The sequence below is a fragment of the Thalassophryne amazonica genome, chromosome 13, assembly GCF_902500255.1.
Source record: "Thalassophryne amazonica chromosome 13, fThaAma1.1, whole genome shotgun sequence".
NCBI lineage: Eukaryota > Metazoa > Chordata > Actinopteri > Batrachoidiformes > Batrachoididae > Thalassophryne > Thalassophryne amazonica.
The window spans coordinates 57,964,199-57,991,338 of NC_047115.1; the positions used below are offsets into that span (position 1 = coordinate 57,964,199).

The following is a 27,140-nucleotide window of genomic DNA, read 5'->3' on the forward strand; positions in this document are numbered from 1 at the left end:
TTGATGCTACTCACACTAATTTATTGGATAAACTAGGTTGATGGCTTCAGAGCATGAATGACGACACTGCTTTTGCTCAAATATACACAATATTTGAGTAAATACAACCATGTCTAATAAAACTACAAAAAAAAAAAATAAAGGGAATAAAATATGAATAAAGGATACACTTAAATAGACTAATATGAGAGTAATCATGTTTTTGGTTTTGAACAGTAGGGGTTAGTTAACTTTGTTGGGTGCAGCCCTTTGTTAGCAACTACAACATATGTTGAGCAGTGGTGGCAGCTACCTATGAAAGTTCTCAAAACTGAAGTTGGATGTATCTTGAAGCAATCCAGATTCATCTGGCAACATGTAAACATGTCGGAAACCATTCAGAGCTGCAGTTTTATTTTCAATCCTTTTCTGAGGCAAATTGCAAGAGCACAGATTGCCACGACTCCAAATATAAGATTGTATTGTTACAACTCGTAGCCAAGGTCTTTAGGGCGTGAGGGTGTCAGGGAATAAATAAATAAATAAAACTTGGGTGGGACTAAAAGGACTACAATCCTATAATAACCCAAACAAGATGCTCCCCCACATGTACTCCAAGCCAAAATAATACACACTGCTTCCATCTTTTTTCACTGTTTTAACGTAATCTGTAAACTGCACTTCAAACAAAACGTTTCAATCGAAAGCTCTGGAACACACTTCAAACTGAGTGGAGAGCTGGGAAGGGAGGAAAAAAGGCAGCAGAGCTGGAGAAAGGTTACTGTATTGGCTTCAAGTGTCAAAGTCCTTCCTGCGACTAGTGGGAGTAACTCTGGTGCGGTGACAGGGATCAGGGTCAGGTTATGGTGATAGATAGTAAGAGCAGGGTGGTGGCGCTGCAGCAGCCCTGGCGAAAATTGACCTCAATGAACGATGAGTGCTCCGGCAGCGTAACTCACAGAGCTGTCGTGCCAGTTCCTGCACTCACTTGATTGGGCGTAGTTCAGAAAAGAAAAGTTCATTTCTAAGCCAGCCTTCCTTAGCTCAGCCACAGCCTGTAAAAGAGAAACAGACACCTGGTCACCTGATTCAAATTCACACAGTACAAACATTCTCCCATTTTTCAGGAGCTGAACTCAAAGATCTAAAACATTTTCTACATACACAAAAGACTTATTTCTCTCAAATATTGTTCACAAATCTGTCTAAATCTGTTAGTGAGCACTTCTCCTTTGCCGAGATAATCCATCCCACCTCACAGGTGTGGCATAGCAAGATCAATCAATCAATCAATTTTTTTTTTTTATATAGCGCCAAATCACAACAAACAGTTGCCCCAAGGCGCTTTATATTGTAAGGCAAGGCCATACAATAATTATGTAAAACCCCAACGGTCAAAACGACCCCCTGTGAGCAAGCACTTGGCTACAGTGGGAAGGAAAAACTCCCTTTTAACAGGAAGAAACCTCCAGCAGAACCAGGCTCAGGGAGGGGCAGTCTTCTGCTGGGACTGGTTGGGGCTGAGGGAGAGAACCAGGAAAAAAACATGCTGTGGAGGGGAGCAGAGATCGATCACTAATGATTAAATGCAGAGTGGTGCATACAGAGCAAAAAGAGAAAGAAACAGTGCATCATGGGAACCCCCCAGCAGTCTACGTCTATAGCAGCATAACTAAGGGATGGTTCAGGGTCACCTGATCCAGCCCTAACTATAAGCTTTAGCAAAAAGGAAAGTTTTAAGCCTAATCTTAAAAGTAGAGAGGGTGTCTGTCTCCCTGATCTGTATTGGGAGCTGGTTCCACAGGAGAGGAGCCTGAAAGCTGAAGGCTCTGCCTCCCATTCTACTCTTACAAACCCTAGGAACTACAAGTAAGCCTGCAGTCTGAGAGCGAAGCGCTCTATTGGGGTGATATGGTACTACGAGGTCCCTAAGATAAGATGGGACCTGATTATTCAAAACCTTATAAGTAAGAAGAAGAATTTTAAATTCTTTTAAATTCTATTCGATGCTGATTAGACAGCATGATTATTGCATAGATGTGCCTTAGGCTGGCCACAATAAAAGGCCACTCTGAAATGTTCAGTTTTATTACACAGCACAATTCCAGATGTCACATGTTTTGAGGGAGCGTGCAATTGGCATGCTGACTGCAGGAATGTCCACCAGAGCTGCTGCCCATGAACTATATGTTAATTTCTCTACCATAAACCATCTTCAAAAGCGTTTCAGAGAATTTGGCAGTACATACAACTGGCCTCACAACCACAGACCATGCGTAACCACACCAGCCCAGGACCTCCACATCCAGCATGTTCACCTCCAAGAACATCTGAGACCAGCCACATGGACAGCTACTGCAACAATCAGTTTGCAGAACAAAAACATTTCTGCACAAACGGTCAGAAATCGTGTAAGAGAAAGTCATCTGCATGCTCATTGTCCTCATCAGGGTCCCGACCTGACTGGAGTTTGTCGTCTTGACCGGAGGAAAAACGCTCACATTCTATGGCGTCTGGCTGCTGATCAGCTCTATGCGAAGGAGATGTGTTGCAATGTGTGAGGCAAATGGTGGTCACACCAGATACTGACTGGTTTTCTGAATCCCCCCAGACCCCCCAGAAAAGCAAAACTGCACATTTCAGAGTGGCCTTTTATTGTGGCCAGCCTAAGGCACACCTGTGCAATAAACATGCCGTCTCATCAGCATCTTGCTATGCCACACCTGTGAGATGGGATGGATTATCTCAGCAAAAGAGAAGTGCTCACTAACACAGATTTGGACAGATTTCTGAACAATATTTGAGAGAAATACGCATTTTGTGTATATCAAAAATGTTTTAGACCTTTGAGTTCAGCTCATGAAAAATGGGAGTGAAAACAAAAGTGTTGCATTTATATTTTTGTTCAGTGTAATTACTTGATGCTCATTTGGTCTGTTCAACCAAAGAGCCTTGTATGTGTCCTTAGGATGGGGGCTAACAATGCCTGCGTGTACCTACAGACTGCCAGAAAAAGTCAAACCCCACAAACAAACACAGCTTTCCAACCTCGTTTACTGATACAGTTACTGTCTGAAATAAGTGTCTCTTGTGTTAGTTCACCTTTTTTATTTACACTCTATACCAATGACTGCATTAGCTATCAGTCAAACCAGTATGTTGTTAAATTTTCAGATGACAATGTAATACTCAGTCTGCTAAACACTAGTACTAATTCAAATTGTCACAAATCTGGAGTGGACAGGTTTGTGAACTGGTGTGATGTCCATCAATTGCAGATTAATACTAATAAAACAGTGGAGATGTTGGTGGACCCTCAGGCTGTTGGAGACGGTAGTGTGGTCACCATACATGGACGTAACACTGAGCAGGTGGATTCGTATAAATATTTGGGGGTTTACATCGATAACAACTTACGCTGGCACATGCAAGTGTCAAGCATTTGTGCCCGAATCCACCAGCGCATGCACTTTCTTCGTCGACTCTGACTGGTGTATGTAGGAATATTATGTTGATTTTCTACAGAGCAACGATTACGGTATTACTAGCTGGTTTTGTCATTTAACGGTTAAATCAAAAACTCAAATATTAAATCTGACTAAGATAGCTGGCAAAATCATGGATATGGTGGTTACCTGTAACCTGTAACTCCCCAAGAGTTGTTTGAACAGGCAGTTCTCAGATGTGCTGACAATATTTTAACAGATGCGTCTCATGTACTGCACTCTGAATATACTTTACTTAACTCAGGAAGGAGGTACAGGGTTCCTCTTTGTTACTAAAATAGATATAAACATTCATTTATTCCATTATCAGTGAAGCTCATAAATCAGCAGATAGTTCAGGGAAGATAGCATAAGGTTATGTATTGCGGAATTTGCACAAAGATGTTAATAATGTGTGTTTATATTTTAACCTGACTTACTATGTTGTTGTTTTGATGTATGGGTGCTATGTACTGGATGTGTTGTTGTGTAGCAGACCCTGTCCAAGGCAAATTTCTCCTTAGGGAGACAAATAAAGACACTTTGACTCTTTGCATGTCATATTTTATGTACCGTGAATCCTGCCATAACAAAAAGTCTCAACTTTTCTACAGAAAGCTCAGGACTGTCTTTCACACTTACGTTTAGCAGCACTCCAATCGGATGACGGCCACAAATGGTGTTATGGTATTTCTTTAGATAGTTGGTGAAAGATATGGGCTCCAGTTGCTCTATAATGCCCATCCCCTGTACAAATGGAGAGGGGGGATAAACAACAACAAAATGATGTAAACATGTCTTTATTTTATTTAAAGTCTGTACTGCTGCCATACAGGTAAACTGCCAGCGAGTAAGTCCTTAATAGAAGCCACACCATTAACACTGAAAAAGCAGGTTATGTGCCCAGTGGAAGACTTTTAAGTATCTCTAAGTCTTGTTCACAGGTTGGGGTAAAATGGAGCATGAGATTGATAGATGATCAGGACTGTGTCTGTTTTACAGATGCTGTACCGGGCTGTCATGGGGAATAAAGAGCTGAGCCAGAAGGCAAGGCTCTCGATTTACTAGTCAATTTATGCTCCTATCCTCACCTATGGTCATGAGCTTTGGGTAATGACGAAAAAGAAGACGGTCACGGATACAAGTGCAAGAAATAAGATTCCTCCATCGAGTATCTGGGCTTACACTCCAGAACAGGGTAAGAAGTGTGAATATCTAGAAGGGACTTCTTCGTACTGAAAGGAGCCAACTGAGGTGGTTAGGGCATGTGGTGAGGATGCCCCCCTGGTTGTCTCCCCAGGCACGTCCAACTGGGAGGAGACCCCGGAGATGATCCATGACACATTGGAGGGATTATATCTCCTAGCTGGCTTGGGAATGCCTTGGGATCCTGCAGGAAGAGTTAGAGGACTTGGCTGAGGAAAGGGAAGCATGGAATGAGCTGCTTGGTCTCCTTCCACCACGACCCAGACAAGTGGCAGAAAATGAATAAAAAGTATTGAAATTGTACACTTACAAGCATACTATAAAGTGTAATGAAGTAAACCCGAGATTTACTTGACTGAATAAACTTTAAGTACTTATTTTTGGTAAGGCTAGCCAAATCAATAAGAAAATGTGAGCAATTCCATGTTCATATTTAAATCCCATGTTGCCTCATATTTGAATCCAAAACATCTGTGATTACCATTTTATCAAGGTGCTCAATAGATCTATAGATCTCCCCTTGAGATTCATCGTAGTATGTGTAGCGGAACCGTTGACCTTCAAGAAAAAGGATATAAGGACAGAATTATCCTGTGAGCACAAACACTTTCAGAAATTGAGAACAATGACCATTTCAGTGCTTTGTTTAGATGTTTCTTCCTACCCCAGTGGCAGAAATCAGATGAGATGACGAAAAGATTGGATGGGTCTGCTAGGTATTTGCTGAGCAGTTTACCATATTCTTGTTCCTTAGACTCACTCAGGGCACCCACGAGCACAGGGACAATACTAAACTCATCTTTGTGGCTGCAAAAACACAACAAATAAATCTGTGATCAAGCTCACAAAATAAACCCCTAAGTCCTCTATACTAGCTGCTTGTATATATTATATATTAGTGGAAGTAAATACTTTGTGATGAAGCACCTCGATTAAACTGGTCAATATGTGTACATGTAATTAAATATGATTAAATTTTCCTCTTGAACACAGTAGACCACAAACCCTTTCCTTCATAATAATTCTAGTTCGCTAATTCCCAGAGGGAATTTATTCTTTACCTTTAACCAATCCTAATCACAGACATTATATTTCCAAAATGATCTGATCACACTGGGAGTAGTGGACCAGTGCCGGTGACCACCTCCAGAGCATCACAAGTTGTGACTGTCACTTTGAAAAGGACTACCAATCTAATAATTATTTTCTTTTTTTTTTAATAATATATATATATTTTTGTACATCTTCATATGGTACACTACCACTGTATGAAGTTGCATTGAAATCCATAAGTAAGTGATTTAGGAGGAGCTGTGCTTTCAAAGTCAAGAGAGACGGGGTACACCTTGGACAGGCCACCAAACTATAGCAAGGCCAAATGTAGACAAACACATTCACACCTACAGTCAATTTAGAGTCACCAATTCACCTAACTTGCATGTCTTTGGAAGTTAGAGGAAGCTGGAGCACCCGCAGGGGTTCCCTGCAAATACCACACAGAAACAACCAGGTGGGAAGCGACTCTAGGACCTCCTCACTGTGAGGCAACAGTGTTAATCACTAAGCCACTGTGATTGCTGTGTGTTGGCTGTATTTTGCAATCCTTATCGTGATGCAACATCACACTGGTAACGACTATGAACCCATTGTACCGCCCACCCCCAAACCTTTACTGAATTAAAGCAATTTTGGTACATTAACCACAACTTGCTATTGAAATGCAGTGTCAAGGCAAAGGCTGAAGTGGTTTTGTTTCACAAAAAAAATTCTCTGAAAACTCAAACCTCAACATAGTAGAAATCAGTATCCTAAAGGCTGAGATGACTCTAGCGCCATGCAAAACGTCTGAAACTAAAGATGTACTTCACAAAAGTACCATTCATTAGTTTAACTGCTGTGTAAAAATGCTCTCATGTTAATAAATGCCTCAACCTAAAGCACACAACTGTTTTTTCTCCCATCTGTTCACAGCATATTCAGCAACACAACATAAGGAAAAAAGTGACATTTCAAGTATCAATAAAGTCACATATCCATGTCTTCTTTAACAATGGTTTTTGCTGAAATATATATTATAATAGCCAAGTGGCCTTAGTGTGCATGCGTATGGCTTTGACGATGCAGAAACAGGGAGAAAGGACATTTGCCGTTTGGCATGCTTATGTATTTTGTGTCAAGGATGAATGCTGTGAAAATGGAAAGTTGATAGGACTAATATTTTTGGAGAAGCTATGGATATTAGCTGATATTAGCTAACATTGCTAACTACATCACATGACATTCCACCAAGGGTGATAAATCATCTTTATATTAAAAGCGTGCATGTTTTCCTTTTCTTTATTAAGTTCAATGTAAGTACACAATATAACTGTAAATATATTAAGAAATACATGGATGACGCAAGAAAGTGAACACACTTATTTCCATTGTGGTCCAATTAAAAATCAAATGACAGAATAATAACAAAATAACAATAATAAATAATAATAGTGTGTATATGATAACAAGAACCTAAGCAATTTATAAATACATTAAGACAGTAAATTTCTAATTTAATTTAATCTTTATTTAACCAGGTTGGTCCCATTGGGATTGAGATCTCTTTTGCAAGTGAGACCTGAACAATTAGAAAGTTTCCAATTCACCAAACCTGCATGTCTTTAAAAGTGGGAAGAACCCGGAGAAAACCCATGCAAACACGGAGAGAACATGCAAACTCCACACAGAAAGGCCACAGATGGGAATTGATCCCATGACGTTCCTACTGTGAGGCAACAGTGCTGAGCCTACGTGCTGTCAAACATTAAAAATTATGTAATTAAAAGGAAATAAAAGGGTTGAGTTCTTCTTAAAATTGTTGAGGTCTAAGGTTCTAAAAACATTCTAGGCTCACACCATTCCAACTCATTATATAAACTTCGCACAATTTATTACCACCCTTGAAAAATCTCAGCTACCCATTTTATCAACACGACCCAATCCAGAGCCTGTGGATCCCCACGGGCAACATGCTAGTTGTACAATAAAGCTGTTGCTGGTGAAGCCACAGGGCTACAGCTGTTGTACGTATGCACAGCTTTTCCAATCACTGCCACTAAAGCTTGTAACTCCCATTAAGGTGTCAAGGGTGTGTTGGTAACTTCCCTCACTCATCACAGTTTTTTAGGATGGCCGGCTCCAGGCTTACTTAATGCTGTGCCCCATGCTTGCAATTTCTTCATGATTAACATAGTTTTTTAACATTTCATTGACTACAAATGCATTACAACACGTTCATCTTGAAGACAAGTTTATTCAGAATCAGCTACTTATCACAAATCGACCGACTATTTTGTTAACTTCTCATAAATCTTTTTCTTATACGGACTGTGGACAGTGCATTTTCCTGTAAAAGCAGAGCGTCTGTTCACTTCAATGGGACTGCATATAATAGTTTTTTCATTGCCTCAAACCTCGATGGTCATTGGATAAATGCCACGATTTTGTCCCAGGCCTGGACACTGGACCTCCGCACAGTCGAAAAGCTGAATCCCGTTTTGATTGACAGCTATTTTGAGATATAGGCATGTGAGAATTAATTTGCATATTTTTGCATAGTATGCATTTTTACATTTATGCCAAAGTGTTTTGTGTGAGCTATAAATCAGTCTGTTTGAAAGGTGCACATTAGATATATGTTTATACAGTGCTACCAATCTTAAAAACAAAAAAACAAACAAACAAAAAAACCCTTTTATTACAGCCAAACAAACTGAGTCAAAATCTGCGGAAAGCCAATCGAAATGGATGAAACTGGTGATATGGATGCCAAGGAACATTTACAGAGAAGCAAGCATCAGGTACCGGAGTAGACGTTGTGTGAGAAGATCCAGGTGAGTTACTTTCTGCTTCGTTCTTCAGTAAGTTAGTGTTTAAAGGTCATCGCACGTTAATTAACGTCCCAGTTCGCAATACAACATCAAAGTATTCATGATTATAAGAACTATGAGGGCACATGTGGTAATAATTAGTGGTCGCTGATGTGATTTATTGATGAAAATTAGTGACTGAGAAACCAAAGCACTTTGAACCACTGAATCAATATGAAGAAATAGTTCAGTGTTTCAAAGCTTTTGATACAATTACATATGGCACCATCTGCTGAACAATCAAACAGTTACGCTGTTATGTATGTTTAATAACAAAGGTTGTATGTGCTTCTTGAAATTTTTGATGATTATTTTTGTTTAAAAACATTAATAATATACTTGTTATAATGTGATTGTGCCATCATAAAACACTGTATGTAAGAGAGGTATAAATTGTGAAATGCTTGTGCAAATGGGGACTGTTATAAGCATTTTACATATTTGAATTTACATATAAATAACGACAAATTTTATGAAGTAAGCAAACAATGAGCTTCCCCTCTTTGAAACACCATACACACACACACATTATACACACACACACACACACACACACACACACACACACACACACACACACACACACCACACACACACACACACACACACACACACACACACACACACACACACACACACACACTATATATACTGTGAAATTCTACATAACTGAAAAACTATACACACTCTTACTGGCCTAGAACTGACCATTTATTCTTTCTTCTTTGACAGTTTACATTTAAAGAGCCACAAATTAATGTGGACCGAGGATTACAAGCCAAAAGTAAATGCTACTGTGTGAACTGCACACATTTTAAATCTAATATTTCAAATGAATACAAATGTTCACGTTTAATCTTGTGATCTTTTGAAGTGACATGGTGGCTAAGACAAAGGTAATGCAGACCAAATGTGGCCCCAAATCGGGTATCCCTGATACAGGTAATGATGAAAGAATGACTAGATTACAGTTGATACCCAATGTACTACAAAAAGAAGCTAACTACAAGCAGACCTGTGTTGACTGTACATCAAGCTCAATTTTTATGATGAAATCATTTTGCAATTGAAGCATTTCAACCATTTGTACTTATTTTTCATGTTGTAACAATTATATTTCTTAATTTCTGTGTGACTTAACACAAATGACAGCTAAATATAGCATGATCAATTTAAATTTATTCAGCACTCAGTCAGCACGACAGATGGCTGAGCATTTCTAAAAACCAAAAACTTCAATCCCCTAGTGTGAGCACTCACTCCCAAGTGCAGCTATGGAAAATGCAATTAAAAACAGTACACTTTGCCAAAATGTCTCAACTGGAAATAATCATTATAGGGATAAGCTGTCCTAGCTAGTTGATTGAAACTGCTGAAGACAAGCCTCAACCCAAATGCTGGAAATGTGACAGCCTACCACATGATACGGTAACACTGCTGGGTATACCTTTACACAATACATGACTAACCCGTTTTATGTTTAAGGATTTTGCTAAACACATCTGGATGGCACATGCAGCTCCTATACTCACTTCGCTTTATGCTGCCTGATCGCTTCTGTGAACCAAGAAAACATCTGACTCCAACCAAACAGGAAGCTGCATTAATTATGCACATCACGTGTTCCGTGCTTCAACTCTCTAAATATATTCTGGTTTATGTATAAATGGTGTGCAGTGACGTCATACAAAACACGCGGTTTTGTTTACTCGGCCATACTGGACGGCAAGCTCTGTGTACACACAGCATGGCCAATGGTGGATTGTCAGTGGACAGCCAAGCTAAATTGTCCCATATAGCTAAAGTGCTCGATCCTGAACATGGAAAGAGGTCATTAGAGAAAATAGAGAATCAATGTGGATCCCTACAACATTTCCCTGGAGAAGTTCACCAGTTTTATCATTCTGAGTGGAAGCCAGATGTGCAATATCCAGAAATTTTAAACTACTTTATCAACACTCCATCACCCTACACAGGAGAAGCCCTGAAGACATATAAAAGTTTGGATACCTGCAGCTTCTTCGCAGCTGGATGGGTGCAGAATGTGGTCATAAGTCTGATGACATCTCTGTAATAAAAGCCAGAGTAGTAAAACCATCATCGCACAAACCGGATATCCGCACTCACTGGTCAAAAGTTCCAGTGGTTTTGTATGGTTTTCCATATAACAAACACAGTATATAAGGGATTTTGTATAATGGATTTTTACTTACATCAGACAAAATGACCAGTCATTTCCATTAAAAACCCCTCACATGTACTGGACAGAGGCGTCTGGATGTGCACAGTAACAGAAGCACAAAATTAAAGTTCAGCACTGACACTCATCGATTCACAGAAAGCGGGACCGTATCTTCTTTATTAAAAGGCCAGCCACCGTTTTTTTTTCCCTTCAAACTGTGCATGGACACAGGACCACAGTCTGATGTGCACCTGTTAAATAAATCGGACACCACAAAAGGCTGTGATTTACTTTAACCGATTCACTACTTCCTCTCTTGTCATATTTTAATAGTTTTTGCCGTGCGCACACTGATTACATTTTGATGATGGAAGAAATAAGTTTGGCAAAAAAGTCCATAAATATGATCAACTTCACAACATGGGGTCAGAAAACTACAAAGTCGCTCAAATGACCAGCAATTAATGGAGGAAACTGTACAGCTTCCCTTTGGTTTGGAGGTCGAGTGACTATAGAAAAAATTACTCCACAAAAGCATAATCCAGGAAAATTGCAAAAGACGCAATGGAGAACTTTAAGACGGTCACTTTTCACATGCTCTTTATCAGCGGGAAAACGATAAAAAAAAATGTACCCCAGAGCCCTGCTTTTGACAGCTTGCACAATCCTATGCACAACAAAGAAACACCATGTTGGGTTGTGTAGACAGCCGTAAATAAAGTGAAAAAGCACATTTGCCGTTCATGCAATGAAGAAGTTGCCGTCCAGCATAGCCACGTGACCACATTATCAAGTGATTCGTGGCATCACCTGCACACCACCTATAGAAAGGTGTGACTGAACAGGAAAAAAAAAAAAGTGTACTTTGTTACCCCCTAAAAAAACAACAAAATGTCCATACAGTGACCCATGCTTCCTAGAAGGTATAGGGTATCAGATGGATTGTCCAATGACTGTCATTTGTGTGTTACCTCTCCATGGCTTTAGCAGTGTAAGGCAAGTGCATCTCAATACTGTGCTCATCTTCATCTGTCTGCAGACTCATCCTCTCAAACATCCCAGTTTTCCAGAGGTCAGCATAAACTGCAAAACACAGCCTTAATTTGCACATCATCAAAAGCATATTACCTGATTAAGTAAATCCTGCAGCAAACATTTAAAGTGTAGGTGACACGATATGTGATTTTTTTTTTTTTTTTTTGGAGTATTTAAGTCTAAAATTAAACAACAGTTTCAAATTTATCCTTTCCTGGTGCGCAGTTACTGAAGAGATAAATATTCAGCTTTTGAACTGCGCGTCACTAAAAACCAGAAACTTCCCAGCGAGTACCAACACTGAAGAAGAAGGAGGAAGTGACATCAGCACGAGAACCATTAATTTAATAGTCCCATTAATTTACAGATTTTTACAGGCTACTGACAGCCCCGTTTCCACCAAGTGGTTCGGGTCGGGGCTGCACCATGTTTTCTGTGTCAGAATGATTAATTTTCGCCGGCAGAATCCTTCTGATTGGCAGAGGGAACACTTAAATTGATGAGCGTGCACGCATGGTGTCGTATGGATTCTTCACTCCACACAGAGGCAAAACGGAGTATTTACACATTATATTATTTTACTGTTTTGCGGATCATGGAATAATTTCATTGCGCGCTGACTGAGACGCTATGAGCATATGAGAGTCTTACAACTTGCAGCACAAAGCGGGCTGCGGTGGAGGAGAATTCATTCACAGCAGAGGCTCGATCCATCATGGACTTTTCTTCAGCCAGTACAAAAATTCAACTATTTTCAAATGTCTTTTTCCAAATGTGGATAAGTTTTCATCAGTTTGTGAAGATGATCTGAAACAGACAGGTAAGTCTATATTATTTACACCTTGTGTGAATGGTTTAATATTTAATAATAACGTGTTGCGCTACTAATGTACATTACAGTAACTGTATTCAAGAAGGAAATTTAAAAAAAAATAGCTGACATAAAAAAAAAAAGTCTGAAAACAACTCGACCTCCGCTGTGTTTGCAATTGATTTGGGCTTGAATCAGCAGGTCCCATTCTGGTGAAGAATACGGCCACGGCTGAGGGCTGAAATAGAGCGCAGGCTTCAGACAGCTGTTGTTTATCCTTCACCTGTGCACTTATCATTGATTTACTGTTCAGGATTTTTTTTTTTAAGTATCAACATTCCATCATTTTTTGTGATTATTTGTCCACATTTTTTGGTGTGACCTGCACTTTAAACCGGAAAGCCAAATATCTACAGAGAGTGATGAAACAACACAGTCCTGTCTCAAAAGGACTATTAAAAGCACAGCACTGTAAAAGACCACGACATCTGCATTTTAGAGCTAGTATCTGGAACAAGAGGTTACACTAGAACACTTTTCAACAGATATTCGTTGTTACATAACAGCTGAGTGGATCCTTGTCATTTGATTGGTGCTTTGTATGTCACGACATGGATTATTCATCACATTTATGTTGCATTACATTTAGAGTGCAGTTTGGTTCCATTTAGAGTGCAAATTTGGTTACATACATTTGGTACCATTGTACTCTGCACACACGCACGCACGCACATGCTCGCATGTGCACATGCACAGGCGCGTGCACACACAAAACAAATCCACTGCACTGTGTGGAGGCTGTTGGCAGGAAGTTAGAATGAAAAGCTGGACTAATTTCTGACGTGATATTTTTCACTGCACTGAGGATGTGCACGGTCTGTTTTTTGGTAGTACATGCGCGCACAAGTTCTGACCCGGTTGCGTGTATGTACACGTTGGGGATGACTCTACAGAGACAACGATTTGATTGAGCTAACTGACAGTGCTAATTCTTGTAACACACACATACAAAATCCACTCCGCTGTAAGCCATCTGGATGCATGAAGAACTGTTCAAATGAAAAGCTGACATGATTTTTGGCTGGACTGAGGAACTACACAAAGGTTTTTTTTTTTATGGCAGTCTGAAGTCAGTGCACAGCATCACTGGACTACACGTCACAATTTGGACTTCAGCAGGAGTGGGACACCAAAATGTAAGTCCCTTTTCTGTTGTTTATAAATTAATAAAATATCAAATGACAAGGATCTATTTTAGCTATTACCGTATTTTTCGGACTATAAGTCGCACCTTTTTTTTTTTTTTACATGTTTTGGCCGGGGGTGCGACCTATACTCCAGAGCGACTTATAAATGGTCATGAGCTGCGCAAGTAGGTGCTGCACGAACATCGGCAGCTGACACCTGGTGTGTACTATGGTCCACAGCGGGTAATACGTTAGAAAAGAAGCGTTCAGCGATGGTGCGGGTTATGGTTCGGCTTGCAATGTGGTCTGAAAAATACAAACATATCCGTAGGTAAAATGCAGCTCACGAGAGGGCACTCAAGGCTTGTGTGACTGTTCCTGCGACTTCTGACTACCATAGAAAAATATAAATTTCAACATTACTGATAACTTAAGACAATGGAGAAGGCCCAAAAAAATGCCACCAAAAAGAAAATCATACTCTGCAGATTACAAGTTGCGACTGGTGAAATATGCATCCAAAAACGGTAGCTGTCACAATATTATCATCTGAACATTTCATGTTAAGTTAACATACCTGTATGTTCATGCGACTTATAGTCCAGTGCGACTTATTTATGGTTTATTTTTCTTTATAATGGATAAAGTGGCTGTTGCGACTTATACTTCGGTGCGACTTATAGTCCGGAAAATACGGTATGTAAAACAAATAATGAATGTTTTTACATTCTTTCAAAGGAACAAATATTTAATTCAGTGAAACCATTCAACAAGGTGAAGCCGAGTTGAATAAACCATTCAACTCGGCTTCGCCTTGTTCAAGCTTTCAACTCATGAAATATTTGTACCATTGAACTCAAACATTCATTATTTGTATACTAGTTCCTACATGACTTCAAATGCTATTTTTTAAATTACCTTCCATAATGAAAGAAACTTAACTCCAGTCCCAACTGTAGTCGTGTTTGCTACTCTCTACTTACGTCAACCTTGAAAATACATACCTTCATGATGTTCCAGTTAGCTCCTGTTAACTTTTTAAAGAAAGGCAGGCACACCCAAAAGAAATCAAATATCACAATTTCATGAGGAGAAACAAATACCCTTCTGGTCGATTCTCAGGTCATAAAGGGGTGTTCTGTAGATCTCTGCAGGTGACAGGGCACAGCGGGAGAGGGGCACATGGTGTGAAGGTCCCAGGATGAACACCCTACGACTAAATGGAAAAAACTGCTATTTTTCTGAAGCTATTCAGAGGAACAGAAAGAACACCATTGATTGTCTAAATTAACATCTGTTCACTGTATGGTGACAGATTTAAGTTAGAGAGAATAAAAAAAAACAACACACAACAAATAAACACGAGTGACTTACGTAATAGAGGGGTCAACCTGCTTGTAGGCATGTGCTGCACAAGCACCACAATAAGTATAACCAGCATGCCTGCATAAAAAGAGGAAGAAAATTACAGCACCACACCTACAAACACCATTTGATACAGTCAAACCAATCACCCATTTGTCCATATGTACATACGGTGCTATGATGGCTCTAGCAGGTCTGATTGTGGATTGTGCTTGGGACAACCAGCCCTCTAGTTGTGCATTCAACTGGGATCCTGGAAAAGCACAAACAGGTTACAAACAAACAAAACAAAGATCAGCCAATCGGAAACTTACTCTTCTCTCTGTGGTTTCATATAAGGCTGACCGATTTGAAGAAAATGTCAAATTGAGATAATTGTGGGAAATACCCCAACTGTGATTAGGGATCTACCGATTCATATTTTTTTTTCACTTCCGATCCGATCAAGATACCTGAATTTGGATATCTGCCGATACAGATACTATTCCGATACCAGAGCTCTGTTTGCTTTCATGTTATTATCATTACTGTTGATTTGATAAAAGTACAGTTAGCATACAATAGCAGTTGGTCTGCTCTGTGTCATCCTGATCCCATCAGATCTCAGAAGCTAAGCAGAGCAGGATCTGGTTAGTACTTGGATGGGAGACCTCTTTGGAACGCCAGTGGCTGTGTGTGTTTCTCCAGGTAAAACTGGAGCTGCATCAGGAAGGGCATCCGGCGTAAAATTTGTGCCAATTACCAATGCGGAACTGGTTGTATCCGCTGTGGCGACCCCGAACAAAACTGGGAGCAGCCGAATGAACAACAGTTAGCATACAATAGTAAATAAGACGAGAGAGACACCACACAAGCCAAATTATTCCAGGTGTTTGTAATAAAATACTCCAAAAAAAAAAAAAACAGGCACAGCAACAACGCAACAGCAAGTGGCCCCTGCAAACGGACTGAGTTGCAGTCGGAGGAGGAGACGCTGAACTCAGCAACTGTCACTCAAAGCAACTATACCCATAATCACACAGAAATGTAGTGCTTAAAACATCTTAACCCTCTGGAGTCCTGGGTATAACTAGGTGTTTTTGACTACTTCTGGTTTTACCTTCATAATTTACCTTCAAAAAAAAAAAAAAAAGCTTACCTTGCTTTGTTTGGTGTAATTTTTTTTCAACCCAAATGCTGTGTGACTTTACAGTTTTTCTTTAATTCTGACATACTGGATTAAAACAATAAACCTTATTATACACAAAAAAATAAAATCCGAATAGCAAAAAAGTTAGTGTTTTTACTATGAAAATCACAAATATGCGTAACAAACCATTTTTCTAACTTAGGATGCAAATATATACAACACCTGGCAAAAAATTATGGAATCACCGGCCTCGGAGAATGTTCATTCAGTTGTTTAATTTTGTAGAAAAAAAGCAGATCACAGACATGACACAAAACTAAAGTCATTTCAAATGGCAACATTCTGGTTTTAAGAAACACTATAAGAAATCAGGAAAAAAATTTGTGGCAGTCAGTAATGGTTACTTTGTTAGACCAAGCAGAGGGAAAAAAATATGGACTCACTCAATTCTGAGGAATAAATTATGGAATCACCCTGTAAATTTTCATCCCCAAAACTAACACCTGCATCAAATCAGATCTGCTCGTTAGTCTGCATCTAAAAAGGAGTGATCACATCTTGGAGAGCTGTTGCACCAAGTGGACTGACATGAATCATGGCTCCAACACGAGAGATGTCAATTGAAACAAAGGAGAGGATTATCAAACTCTTAAAAGAGGGTAAATCATCACACAATGTTGCAAAAGATGTTGGTTGTTCACAGTCAGCTGTTTCTAAACTCTGGACCAAATACAAACAACATCTGAAGGTTGTTAAAGGCAAACATACTGGTAGACCAAGGAAGACATCAAAGCATCAAGACAGAAAACTTAAAGCAATATGTCTCAAAAATCGAAAATGCACAACAAAACAAATGAGGAACGAATGGGAGGAAACTGGAGTCAACGTCTGTGACCGAACTGTAAGAAACCGCCTAAAGGAAATGGGATTTACATACAGAAAAGCTAAACGAAAGCCATCATTAACACCTAAACAGAAAAAACAAGGTTACAATGGGCTAAGGAAATGCAATCGTGGACTGTGGATGACTGTATGAAAGTCATATTCAGTGATGAATCTCGAATCTGCATTGGGCAAGGTGATGATGCTGGAACTTTTGTTTGGTGCCGTTCCAATGAGATTTATAAAGATGACTGCCTGAAGAGAACATGTAAATTTCCACAGTCATTGATGATATGGGGCTGCATGTCAGGTAAAGGCACTGGGGAGATGGCTGTCATTACATCATCAATAAATGCACAAGTTTACGTTGATATTTTGGACACTTTTCTTATCCCATCAATTGAAAGGATGTTTGGGGATGATGAAATAATTGTTCAAGATGATAATGCATCTTGCCATAGAGCAAAAACTGTGAAAACATTCCTTGCAAAAAGACACATAGGGTCAATGTCATGGCCTGCAAATAGTCCGGATCTTAATCTAATTGAAAATCTTTGGTAGAAGTTGAAGAAAATGGTCCATGACAAGGCTCCAACCTGCAAAGCTGATCTGGCAACAGCAATCACAGAAAGTTGGAGCCAGATTGATGAAGAGTACTGTTTGTTACTCATTAAGTCTATGCCTCAGAGACTGCAAGCTGTTATAAAAGCCAGAGGTGGTGCAACAAAATACTAGTGATGTGTTGGAGTGTTCTTTTGTTTTTCATGATTCCATAATTTTTTCCTCAGAATTGAGTTGCCATTTGAAATGACTTTAGTTTTGTGTCATGTCTGTGATCTGCTTTTTTTCTACAAAATTAAACAACTGAATGAACATCCTCCGAGGCCGGTGATTCCATAATTTTTGCCAGGGGTTGTATTGTAAATGTCAAAAACATACATACAAATTTGTATATAAACTAAGTTATACGCAACTATTACATTAAAATGCAGGAAATTGGTTCAGGCGTTTTTGAAGAGCTATCAGATGATGATAATCAGATGCCACACAAATTATACTATCCATCAAAAGGTCATGTGCTAAAGAAAACAGGCCTGACACTTCCTCATGTTGTCCACCAGAGGTAGCACTGGGCCCTTAGAGGCTTTTTTTTTTTCCTCTTCTCTGACTGACATCTGCTCCCACGTGTGGTAGGTGTTTTTTTTTTTGTTTTTTTTTTATTGTTGATGTCATACCGTTTCTAACCAATGAAAAAAAGGTAATACTTTTTTTTTGCACCAGCCAGAACTGTTAAAAGAGGCAGACAGAGGTGTCAGACAGACACACGTTCACGCGTACATGAAGGCAGTGTGCATCCACATCCAAATACTTGGGTCTGTGAAGACTATAGATATCATTTGGCGGAAAAGTACAGCCAATTGTTGGGAAAGGCATAACCAAAGGGAAAGTTGTGGTTTTGTCTGAGACTGTAATTGTACCGATAAGAGAGAAGACAGTGTGAGAAAGTCTCTCATTCGCACGTGCCGTACACAGTGAACACATGGAGCGGTGCTTCACACATACACTGGCCGTGCATTTTGCAACAAACAGCTGGGGTTTTCTTTTCCACCAAAGCCAAAGGAAAAATCACGGTTTTGTTTAAGATTGTCATGGTTACGAACAGAGAGTAAAAAACAGTGAGAAAACCTCTCATTCACAAACGCACGTGCTGGCCGAAGCAATCGCCTGGAGCAGCGCTTCACACATTAACATCCTGGCCCGATCAACAAAATTTAAAATCTGGTATGTAGGTTGAAGTCTCCACTTTCAAAAACATTCAAACTGAAACTAAAAGTGTGGGGAATTTGATGGGAGGACTGCTGAATTTGGTCATGTGACTTTTGACGCGTATACACAATTGCGCATCAAACGACTTCAGAGGGTTAAACTGCAAAGTTAGAAGAACCCCATCACCTCCCTCCCCCACCGTCATGGTGGCAGAAACTATCTATAAAGACCAAAACAGTTTTTTGTACCAGGCTGTAAACATGTTTCTTTCTGCTCTAAAGCTGGACATTTTACCATGGAGTCCTATGGGAAGGTGCTCTGTTTTGGAGTTAGCCTCAAGCAGCCAGTCAAGGAACTACAAGAAATGTGACTTCTGCCTTGGGGCTAAAATTCAGGCTCGAGTGTTGCCACTAGGTAGTTACCATCCAGGACCCAAAGTGGTGTCGCAGATGAGGTGAAGCGTAGCACCAGGGCATGTTCCCAGACTTGACTTCGACTGCACTGGACATACAAAAGCTCATTTTGATCATTTAATTTCAACTCCATTGTACAAAAGGTGATGGGAAAAAAAATTTAACCCCCCATGGATTAGTGGGATTGTTTTTAAATTTGTGTTTTGTTTTTTAATTAATTCATACGACTGTGGCGCGCTTTAACTTGTACTTCAGTATAGGTTTTACAAAGAAGGATGAGAGATAGAGGTTCTTTTTTAATGTGGGTAGCCAACAAAAACCCGAAGCTTGTTTCCAAAAGGGCCCACGCCTCCCCAGCACTCCTGTTTAAAGAGCCAGTTGGAAGCTTGGCTGCAATCGAGAATCAAACCCGGATCACAGGCATCTCAGGCCAACATGCAAACCATTATGCCACCGCCTCCCGAAATACTTTATCTTTTGGCCCATCTGCAGCACATTATCATTAGTATCAGAACTTTGAAAAGAATATGCAAGAGAATGTGTCTATTCCGCAGGAGGAACCACAGGGACTTCGTCTGTTGTTACAGCGATTAGTAGCTCCCGAAATCGCCTCTTTCATGGAGAAGAAGATGACTGGAACTGACTGGTAGTCTGCAGTGTTATCGCTTCTTGTATAAGTACATTCTCGTAATATTATGAGTTTTTCCCTCAGAAAAATACAATTTTATTCTCGTAATATTACAAGTTTATTCTTGAAGTTTAAAAAAAAAAAACTTAAAACCCTGTCATAAATTTAGTTTTTTTGTCTGAGATTAAAAGAAAAATTCCAAACATGTTATGAGATTGGGAGAAAATGATATTCAATAAAGGTAAACAACAAGAAAAGGGGTAAAGATTCATTCAGTTCCTTTAGCTATATCATTTGTATTTTTGGTAAAGATGTATCTTTCACTGCCGTCCACATGGATTTATGGAGGAGTTTTCACAAAACAAACACATCGTGAGAAAGGATAGCATTTGATGAACATCTGCAGATCAAAAATATATTTTGAGATGTTATGTTCAAATATATGTTGATAAGAATCAAAAACTTTGTACTAGATGACAGATTCTGAAGTCTTACAGTTTCTGTTGAAAGCTGTGGCTGTTCATGCAGACAGCAACAGCAGGGGTACGTGTGACAAAATGGGAATAAGCAGTTCTCCTCTTTATTCCAAAACAGATGACAATCCAAATAATTAAGCTGACCCTGCTGACTAGTTTGGGAAGGTGGAGGGAAATAGGCAGGATGAATGGAACTCGGGAACGGTGCAGGCAAGGGAAGGGACAGCAGTGCACAGGAAGAGGAGCGCAGGGCATCGTGGCCTCCAAAATCAGGCTAACTACAACACATGTATGGTATTGTACGGTAATTAGGGATGGGTATCAAAAACCGGTTCCTGATAAGAATCGATAAGAAATTCAATCCACCGACATCAACAGCCTTTTTGCTTAACGATTCCCTTATCGGTTTTCCAGTTCATATTATGCCGGAGATAGCTGGTGGTTGAAGATAACTCCGACCACCCGCCATTACGAAAACACATTTGTTTTTGTCTTGTGCACCTCTGCTGAGGAAACTAGATTAGTTGCACAATCAATTAGTTCGAGTCCAACAATTTGCTCAGAATGACAACAAATATGAGTAAATTAAGTACTTTTATGCATTTTTTGTGGCTTCTTGAGGCATTTTGTGAATGCAGAAATGCGCTCCAACCTCAAAACGCGCTCCTGTGATATAAATCAAACAAACCCTCTCTTCTTCTGTGGCTTTTAACGGCAGTCAGCACCCTTATTGTTGCACTGCTACTACCTTCTGCATCCGTCCATTATAGCAGTACTAAATCCTCTCGAGTCCAGTGTCTTTCAAGTATTTAAAAGCCAACACTTACCTCTCCCACTTTAATTTAATTTAATCTTTATTTAACCAAGTTAGTCCCATTGAGCTCAAGATGTCTTTTACAAGGGAGACTTGGACAACTATAAAGTTTCCAATTCACCTAACCTGCCGATACTATGTCTAAAATACTTCCAACAGAAACTTCTTTCAAGGCTATTCTAAATTCTGAGAGAAGCTCTTGCCTTGCTCTGGAATATTTATTACAATACATGAGGACATCCCTAACAATGTCCTAAATAAGGCCTAGTTCAAAAATAATGAAGCCGAAGTGTGACATAACCATCAAAATTTAAAAGTGGTCTTTTTTGTGAAATGTTATCATTTTAGGTATGGTTATATATCAGAGTTTCAATAAGTAAGTAAGTAAGTAAATTTTATTTATATAGCACCTTTCACAGACAAGAGCCACAAGGTGCTTCACAACATAAAAGCACAGTACACCACACAATACATCAGACAATGGCCGAGACATTTAAAAACATAACATAGGATAAAGCAGCCCAAAAGCTAAGCAAAAGCTTGTGTAAAAAAGAAGGTCTTAAGTTGGCTTTTAAAAGTGTCGACAGAGTCCAGTGAGCGCAGAGAGAGCGGGAGACCATTCCAAAGCCTGGGAGCAACAGCCTGGAAGGATAGCTCTCCTCTGGTTGCAAAACGGGTGCGAGGAACCATCAACAAATTTTGGTCCACAGACCTCAACGCCCTGGCAGGGGCACAAGGCTGGATGAGGTCACAGATATAGGGAGGCGCCTGGCCATGTAGAGCTCTAAAGGTTAAAACCAAAATTTTAAAATTGATCCTGAAGGACACTGGCAGCCAATGAAGCTCCTTTAAAATTGGGGAAATATGAGTCCTCTGTTAGCTTGTGTCAGAATTCTCGCTGCAGAGTTCTGTACTAACTGCAGTTGACGCAACTCCTTCTTGTTTAGACATGAAAACAAACTGTTACAATAGTCTAAACGTGTTGACACAAAAGCATGAATAATAAGCTCTAAATCATTTCGAGACACCATTTTCCTGAGCTTAGAGATGTTTCTTAATTGAAAGAAGCAATTCCTCGTCAGCTGTTTACAATGCTGTACCAAAGACATGTCTTTGCCAAAGATGACACCCAAGTTTCGAAGATATGATTTAGCAGACTGGCCCAGGTCTCCCAAGTACTGCTGAATACCTGGAATATGGGCATCAGGGGCAATAACCAATGTCTCTGTTTTGTGTGCGTTGAGCTGAAGAAAGTTATTCGTTAGCCATTGTTTTATTTCCGCCAAACAATGGAGGAAGGAATCAAGCCTCTTAAACTCAGATGGCTTAAAGGAGCAGTAAAGCTGGATGTCATCCGCAAATAACTGGTAAGAGACATCAGTAAATCTTTGAATGATCCTACCTAAAGGGATTAAGTACAATAAAAATAAAATGGGGCCCAATACAGAACCCTGAGGGACTTCGCATAACAGGTCCACAGACTCTGACCTTATCTGGTTAGCAAAAACGCTAAAGCTATGCCCGGACAGATATGAGAAAAACCACTGAAGAACTGACCCCGACAGATCGACATTATCCCTCAATCTATTCAGCAGGACCTGGTGGTCAACAGTATCAAAGGCAGAGGACAAATCCAAAAGAACCAACACGGTGGATTTCCCAGCATCAACAGACATCATACTGTCGCTGGACACTTTCAAGAGTGTCAGTTGGTCTGAAACCACCCTCTCGAGGATCTTAGACAGGAATGGAAGCTTAGAAATAGGTCTAAAACTACTTAGCTCCATTTGATTTAAACCTGTTTTTTTCAGTAGAGGCAACACTATGGCATGCTTGAAAGCACTGGGAAACACACCGGTGGACAAAGAAAGATTTACCATTCTAGTAACATACGGACCAATTACCTCAAATACTTTAATAAAGAGCCTGTAGGGAAGGATGTCCAATGAGCAAGAGGAAGGTTTCATCTTGCTCACCAATGCCGAAATATCAGCAAGTGTCACAGCCCTAAATGAAGACCAAATGCTGGGAACAGGCTCAATAATAGTAGAAGTACCACACAGGGAGGGTGGAATTTTATCCTTAATCAACTTGATTTTGTCAATGAAAAAAATCAAAAAAAGCATTGCTGTCAGCTTCAGAAAACACAGGAGTAACTGAAGCAGCAGGACATACAAGAGAGTTGATTGTATCAAACAACACTCTGGGATTCTTCTTATTCACAGACACCAGCTGATGTATGTAGACGGAGCGGGCACGCTCAGCCATTTTGTTATATGATAAAACCAGCTCCCTGAGAGCTGGTTTTATCATACTATAACATCATCATATTAATCATATAACATATCATCATATAACATATCATATTGGCCCTGAGGCCAATATTTCTATTGGCCTCGGTTCAGTCATTGCTAGAAATTATCAGTGCATATATACACTATAATGTGCTAGAGCGTAACGCTTGCGACAACATTTGGAGGTATCTTCTTTAGTCTGCAGAAGCCTGAAACAAAGAAATTCTGTCCATTAGTTCCTGGTATTATTGAACAAGTAATATAATTATTCTATTGAAGCAGAGTAAGAGATATAGCTAAGGTTTTGACACAAATAAATCGAGGACTTATTCTCAGCGTTACGCTTACGACAGTTTTACCTTGCGTTAGAAACATGATGTTTTTTTTCTAGGAAATAACATTTCTACCTTTACAAAAATGTATTACTGTGTATTAGTATGAAGCACAAACAAACAAACTGACAAAATACAAGGTTATTTCTTTAACATTCAACTTTAAATGATAATGCCAAATATCAATGTCACACAAAATTGATGAAAAAAGTGCTATTTTTGGGGTAAATTTCGTGCATATCTCTGGAACCGTGCGGAATTTTTCCATGAAATTTTCAGTACCTGTCAAAGAGATTATAGGCAACTCAGATAAATCTGGATGGTGCCAAATAAAATAATGGCTTGTTCATGCAATGCAAATCAGCAGTTAGGCTTCATTATTTTTGAACTAGGCCATAAGAGATTGCTGACTCCTGGATGAACCTATCCCAGAGATCAAGGATCCAGTGACTACTTTCATAATTACTTTAAGACTCAACAAAATGTTGACATAGAAAACCTGTAAAGCCTACTTTTTGTCCACAGAAAATTCACAGGAGGTATTGATAAGAGAATCGATAAAGAATTGGACAGATAAGCAGAATCAATAATGGCATTGATATTGAGAAAATCTTATCAATACCCATCCCTAATGATTACATTATGAATTATGAAGCATATGAATTTCTGACATTTGCTCAGAGTCAGCCAAATGTGGTTAACCTGATCAGATTGTGCATCTGTCGTTAAACATGAAGTATGAGAGTCGGCTGACAAGTTCTGCCTCCTACACGAATATTTCAATAGTAAACAAGTAGTCACATTAATCACATATCTGCTTAAAGCTTGGAATGTTTACTATTAGAAAGTGGCATTCATTTTTTAAGTAGTCACCTTTCATTTCCACACACATGCCTACACTGGATATCTTTTTGCATCACCTAAGTCAAAAAATTGAGTGTATTTTCTTGGCACCTGAAATACAAGCTGTTTGCATCTCTGCATCATCAGTGTGATGGTGTCTCTTCAAATGTTCTTTCGGCGTGGGGAAAAAGGGAAAAAGACAGAAGGCGCAAGATCCCAGCGCTATGCAGGGTGTGGTAAGATCTCATAAAATTTGAGCCACTCCAGCGGATCTTATATTCTTTGACTCGTGTGGATGAACATTGTCATGATGAAAAATTGTGTCTTTTCAAGGATGAACCCACTTCAAGCATGCTCGCAGCTTTTGTACACTATCCACATATTGGCCGGCATTGACAGTGTTGCCCTGTTCCAAAAATTCTGCGAGGACTGTGAAATCACACCTGCCACTGCACTTCTATGGCTGATACAGGGCACCTGTTATGGGCCTGGTCACGCAGGCTAGTCTTCGCTGGATATTTACTCTTCAAACTCTTTGTTCACTCTGTGACTGCACAGACATCCACACAGCATTCACAAACAACACTCATTTGTCAATGAGTAACTCTTTACAATGAGGATTTCAGTATCTGTATGTTGTTTCAAATGCACATACATGTATGTTACCATTTTCTTTTTAACAGACTACTGTGCGTGTGTTACATCGATGCACATGCCTGAAAATGCAAGCAAAAAACTGTCTGGTGTAGTGCCAGTCAGTAAGAATGTTTCACTTCAATATCTTGCTTGTTACTGAAAATAATCACACTGGAGGCAGAACCTTTCAGCCGACCCTTATATTTCAAGCCCTTACTACATATAGTTTGACTCAAGCTACCAGCTTCATATTTTGTGCCTTTATTAATAAAGGATGGCTCATCTCAGTGGTATACTGTCAGTTAAATAAATACTGACAGATTGTCTTTCGGGAAATATTTCATTATTGAATGACAAGTGGTTATCTAAGCGGTAGGCAGAGAAGTTGGCAAGTACCTTTTTGACTGCATGACAAAAAGAAAGGCCGAGCAGCAGACAGCCCTTTGTTGTTGTATTTAAACACATGTCCATCCAAAGTGCTGAATAAGCTCAAACTATTCATGGAGCTAAACATTAGCTCACCGACTTTTCATCCGTCACGAATGAAAATCCATGTATTATTCAGGTACTGCTTCCACGTTAATGAACGTTATACAAACAAAAATGAAAACATAAACACTGTTCTATGCGTGGATTCTTTAACTGCTACCATCGAGCTAACTAACGGGGCCGGTGCCCTCGTTGCCACTTACCTGACGCAGAGTACCAGCTCCCGGCGTGACTTGCCTCCCTGCACACCACTCGGTTTGACATCTTAGTTCCCAAGCCTCCTATCTTGGTTTTCTTAACTCTTGTCAGGCAAAAAAATAAATTAAATAAAATTGTACAAGCCGGTGTTAGCAACCCCAAAGCAGCCCCGCCTGCTAGCTAACTTGTTTGTGGAGACAAAGCTTGAGCTAGCGTTAGCTGGCTAGCAGGCTGAGCGTACCGTTGTTACCGGTAACAGCAAGTTAGCCGGAAAGAACAGCTATCATCAACTAGTTAGTTTATGAACACGTATGAAAAGGCACAACATACAAATTATCTTTAATATCAAACAGCTAGGAAGAGAAGGCGAAACCAAAAAGTGCCACAGTCCAGAGAGCTGTGGATTACTGTCGAGCAAGGTAAGGGGCGTGTGTGGAAAAAAAAAAACACCATATCAGAGAGTGACGTCACAAAACAGGGATTGGATCGGCACCTCTTCTTTGAGATTAATTGGCCATTGGGAACAATGTTGGTGCATTACTGCCACCAAGTGCACGGATGTATGAAATAGCATCCGCCCTTTTTAGGTTTCAAATCCCGCAAAACCTCGTGGATTTTCTATATGTTGTTTGGCGCGCAAGGGATTATGGGATACATGAAAACCCTGGATACTGAAAACAAACAATGAATGAAAGGGACAAGACAAAAATGGCTATTCTTAAATGGTTTTCATTAAACAAGAAAAAATACACTACAAGCACATTTTTTATAGTTTTATTTTAACTCCACTGGGACGTGTTAGTAGTCTTTCAAGTGCTTCTAGTCTGGGAGCCCAATGGGGTTTCATTAGCAATTTTTGCCCAAAAGGTTTGAGGTGAGCATGTGGTGTTGCTTAGAAACGGCATTCTTAAATTTTGTAAATGTGGGATAAAGGATGGGGAGCCACTGAAAGGAACCCCAAAAAGTTATAAATTGGAAATTTGTGCCCAAATAAAATATTACTGTCTACTGAAAGGTATTGGTGTACTGATCCCAAAAATATAACTTAAGAAAACTTATTCAGCAGGAAAGGCCTCTTAAG

At 39.7% G+C, this 27,140-nt stretch overlaps 1 protein-coding gene across 1 annotated transcript; it reads right to left on the reverse strand.

Annotated features, from left to right (window-relative positions):
- memo1 (mediator of cell motility 1) lies at positions 1–26,480 on the reverse strand. The gene is made up of 9 exons (XM_034184437.1): positions 26,065–26,480; positions 15,330–15,411; positions 15,168–15,236; positions 14,897–15,009; positions 11,732–11,843; positions 5,335–5,477; positions 5,152–5,228; positions 4,107–4,211; positions 1–1,034 (listed from the first exon to the last, which is right to left on the reverse strand). The coding sequence occupies exons 1-9, from the start codon at positions 26,123–26,125 to the stop codon at positions 903–905; spliced, it is 894 nt and encodes a 297-aa protein (XP_034040328.1). The 5' UTR covers positions 26,126–26,480; the 3' UTR covers positions 1–902.
- Positions 26,481–27,140: the final 660 nt, after the last annotated feature.

What these genes read in the sequence shown, in the direction of transcription:
- memo1 (XM_034184437.1), bottom strand. Translation starts at nt 26,125, where the DNA reads ATGTCAAACCGAGTGGTGTGCAGGGAGGCAAGTCACGCCGGGAGCTGG. An exon ending in CCTGAGAATCGACCAGAAGG is followed by an intron (nt 11,844 to 14,896) that starts GTATTTGTTTCT and finishes TGTGTTTTGCAG; the next exon opens with TTTATGCTGACCTCTGGAAA. An exon ending in CGATTGGAGTGCTGCTAAAC is followed by an intron (nt 1,035 to 4,106) that starts GTAAGTGTGAAA and finishes TCTCTTTTACAG; the next exon opens with GCTGTGGCTGAGCTAAGGAA.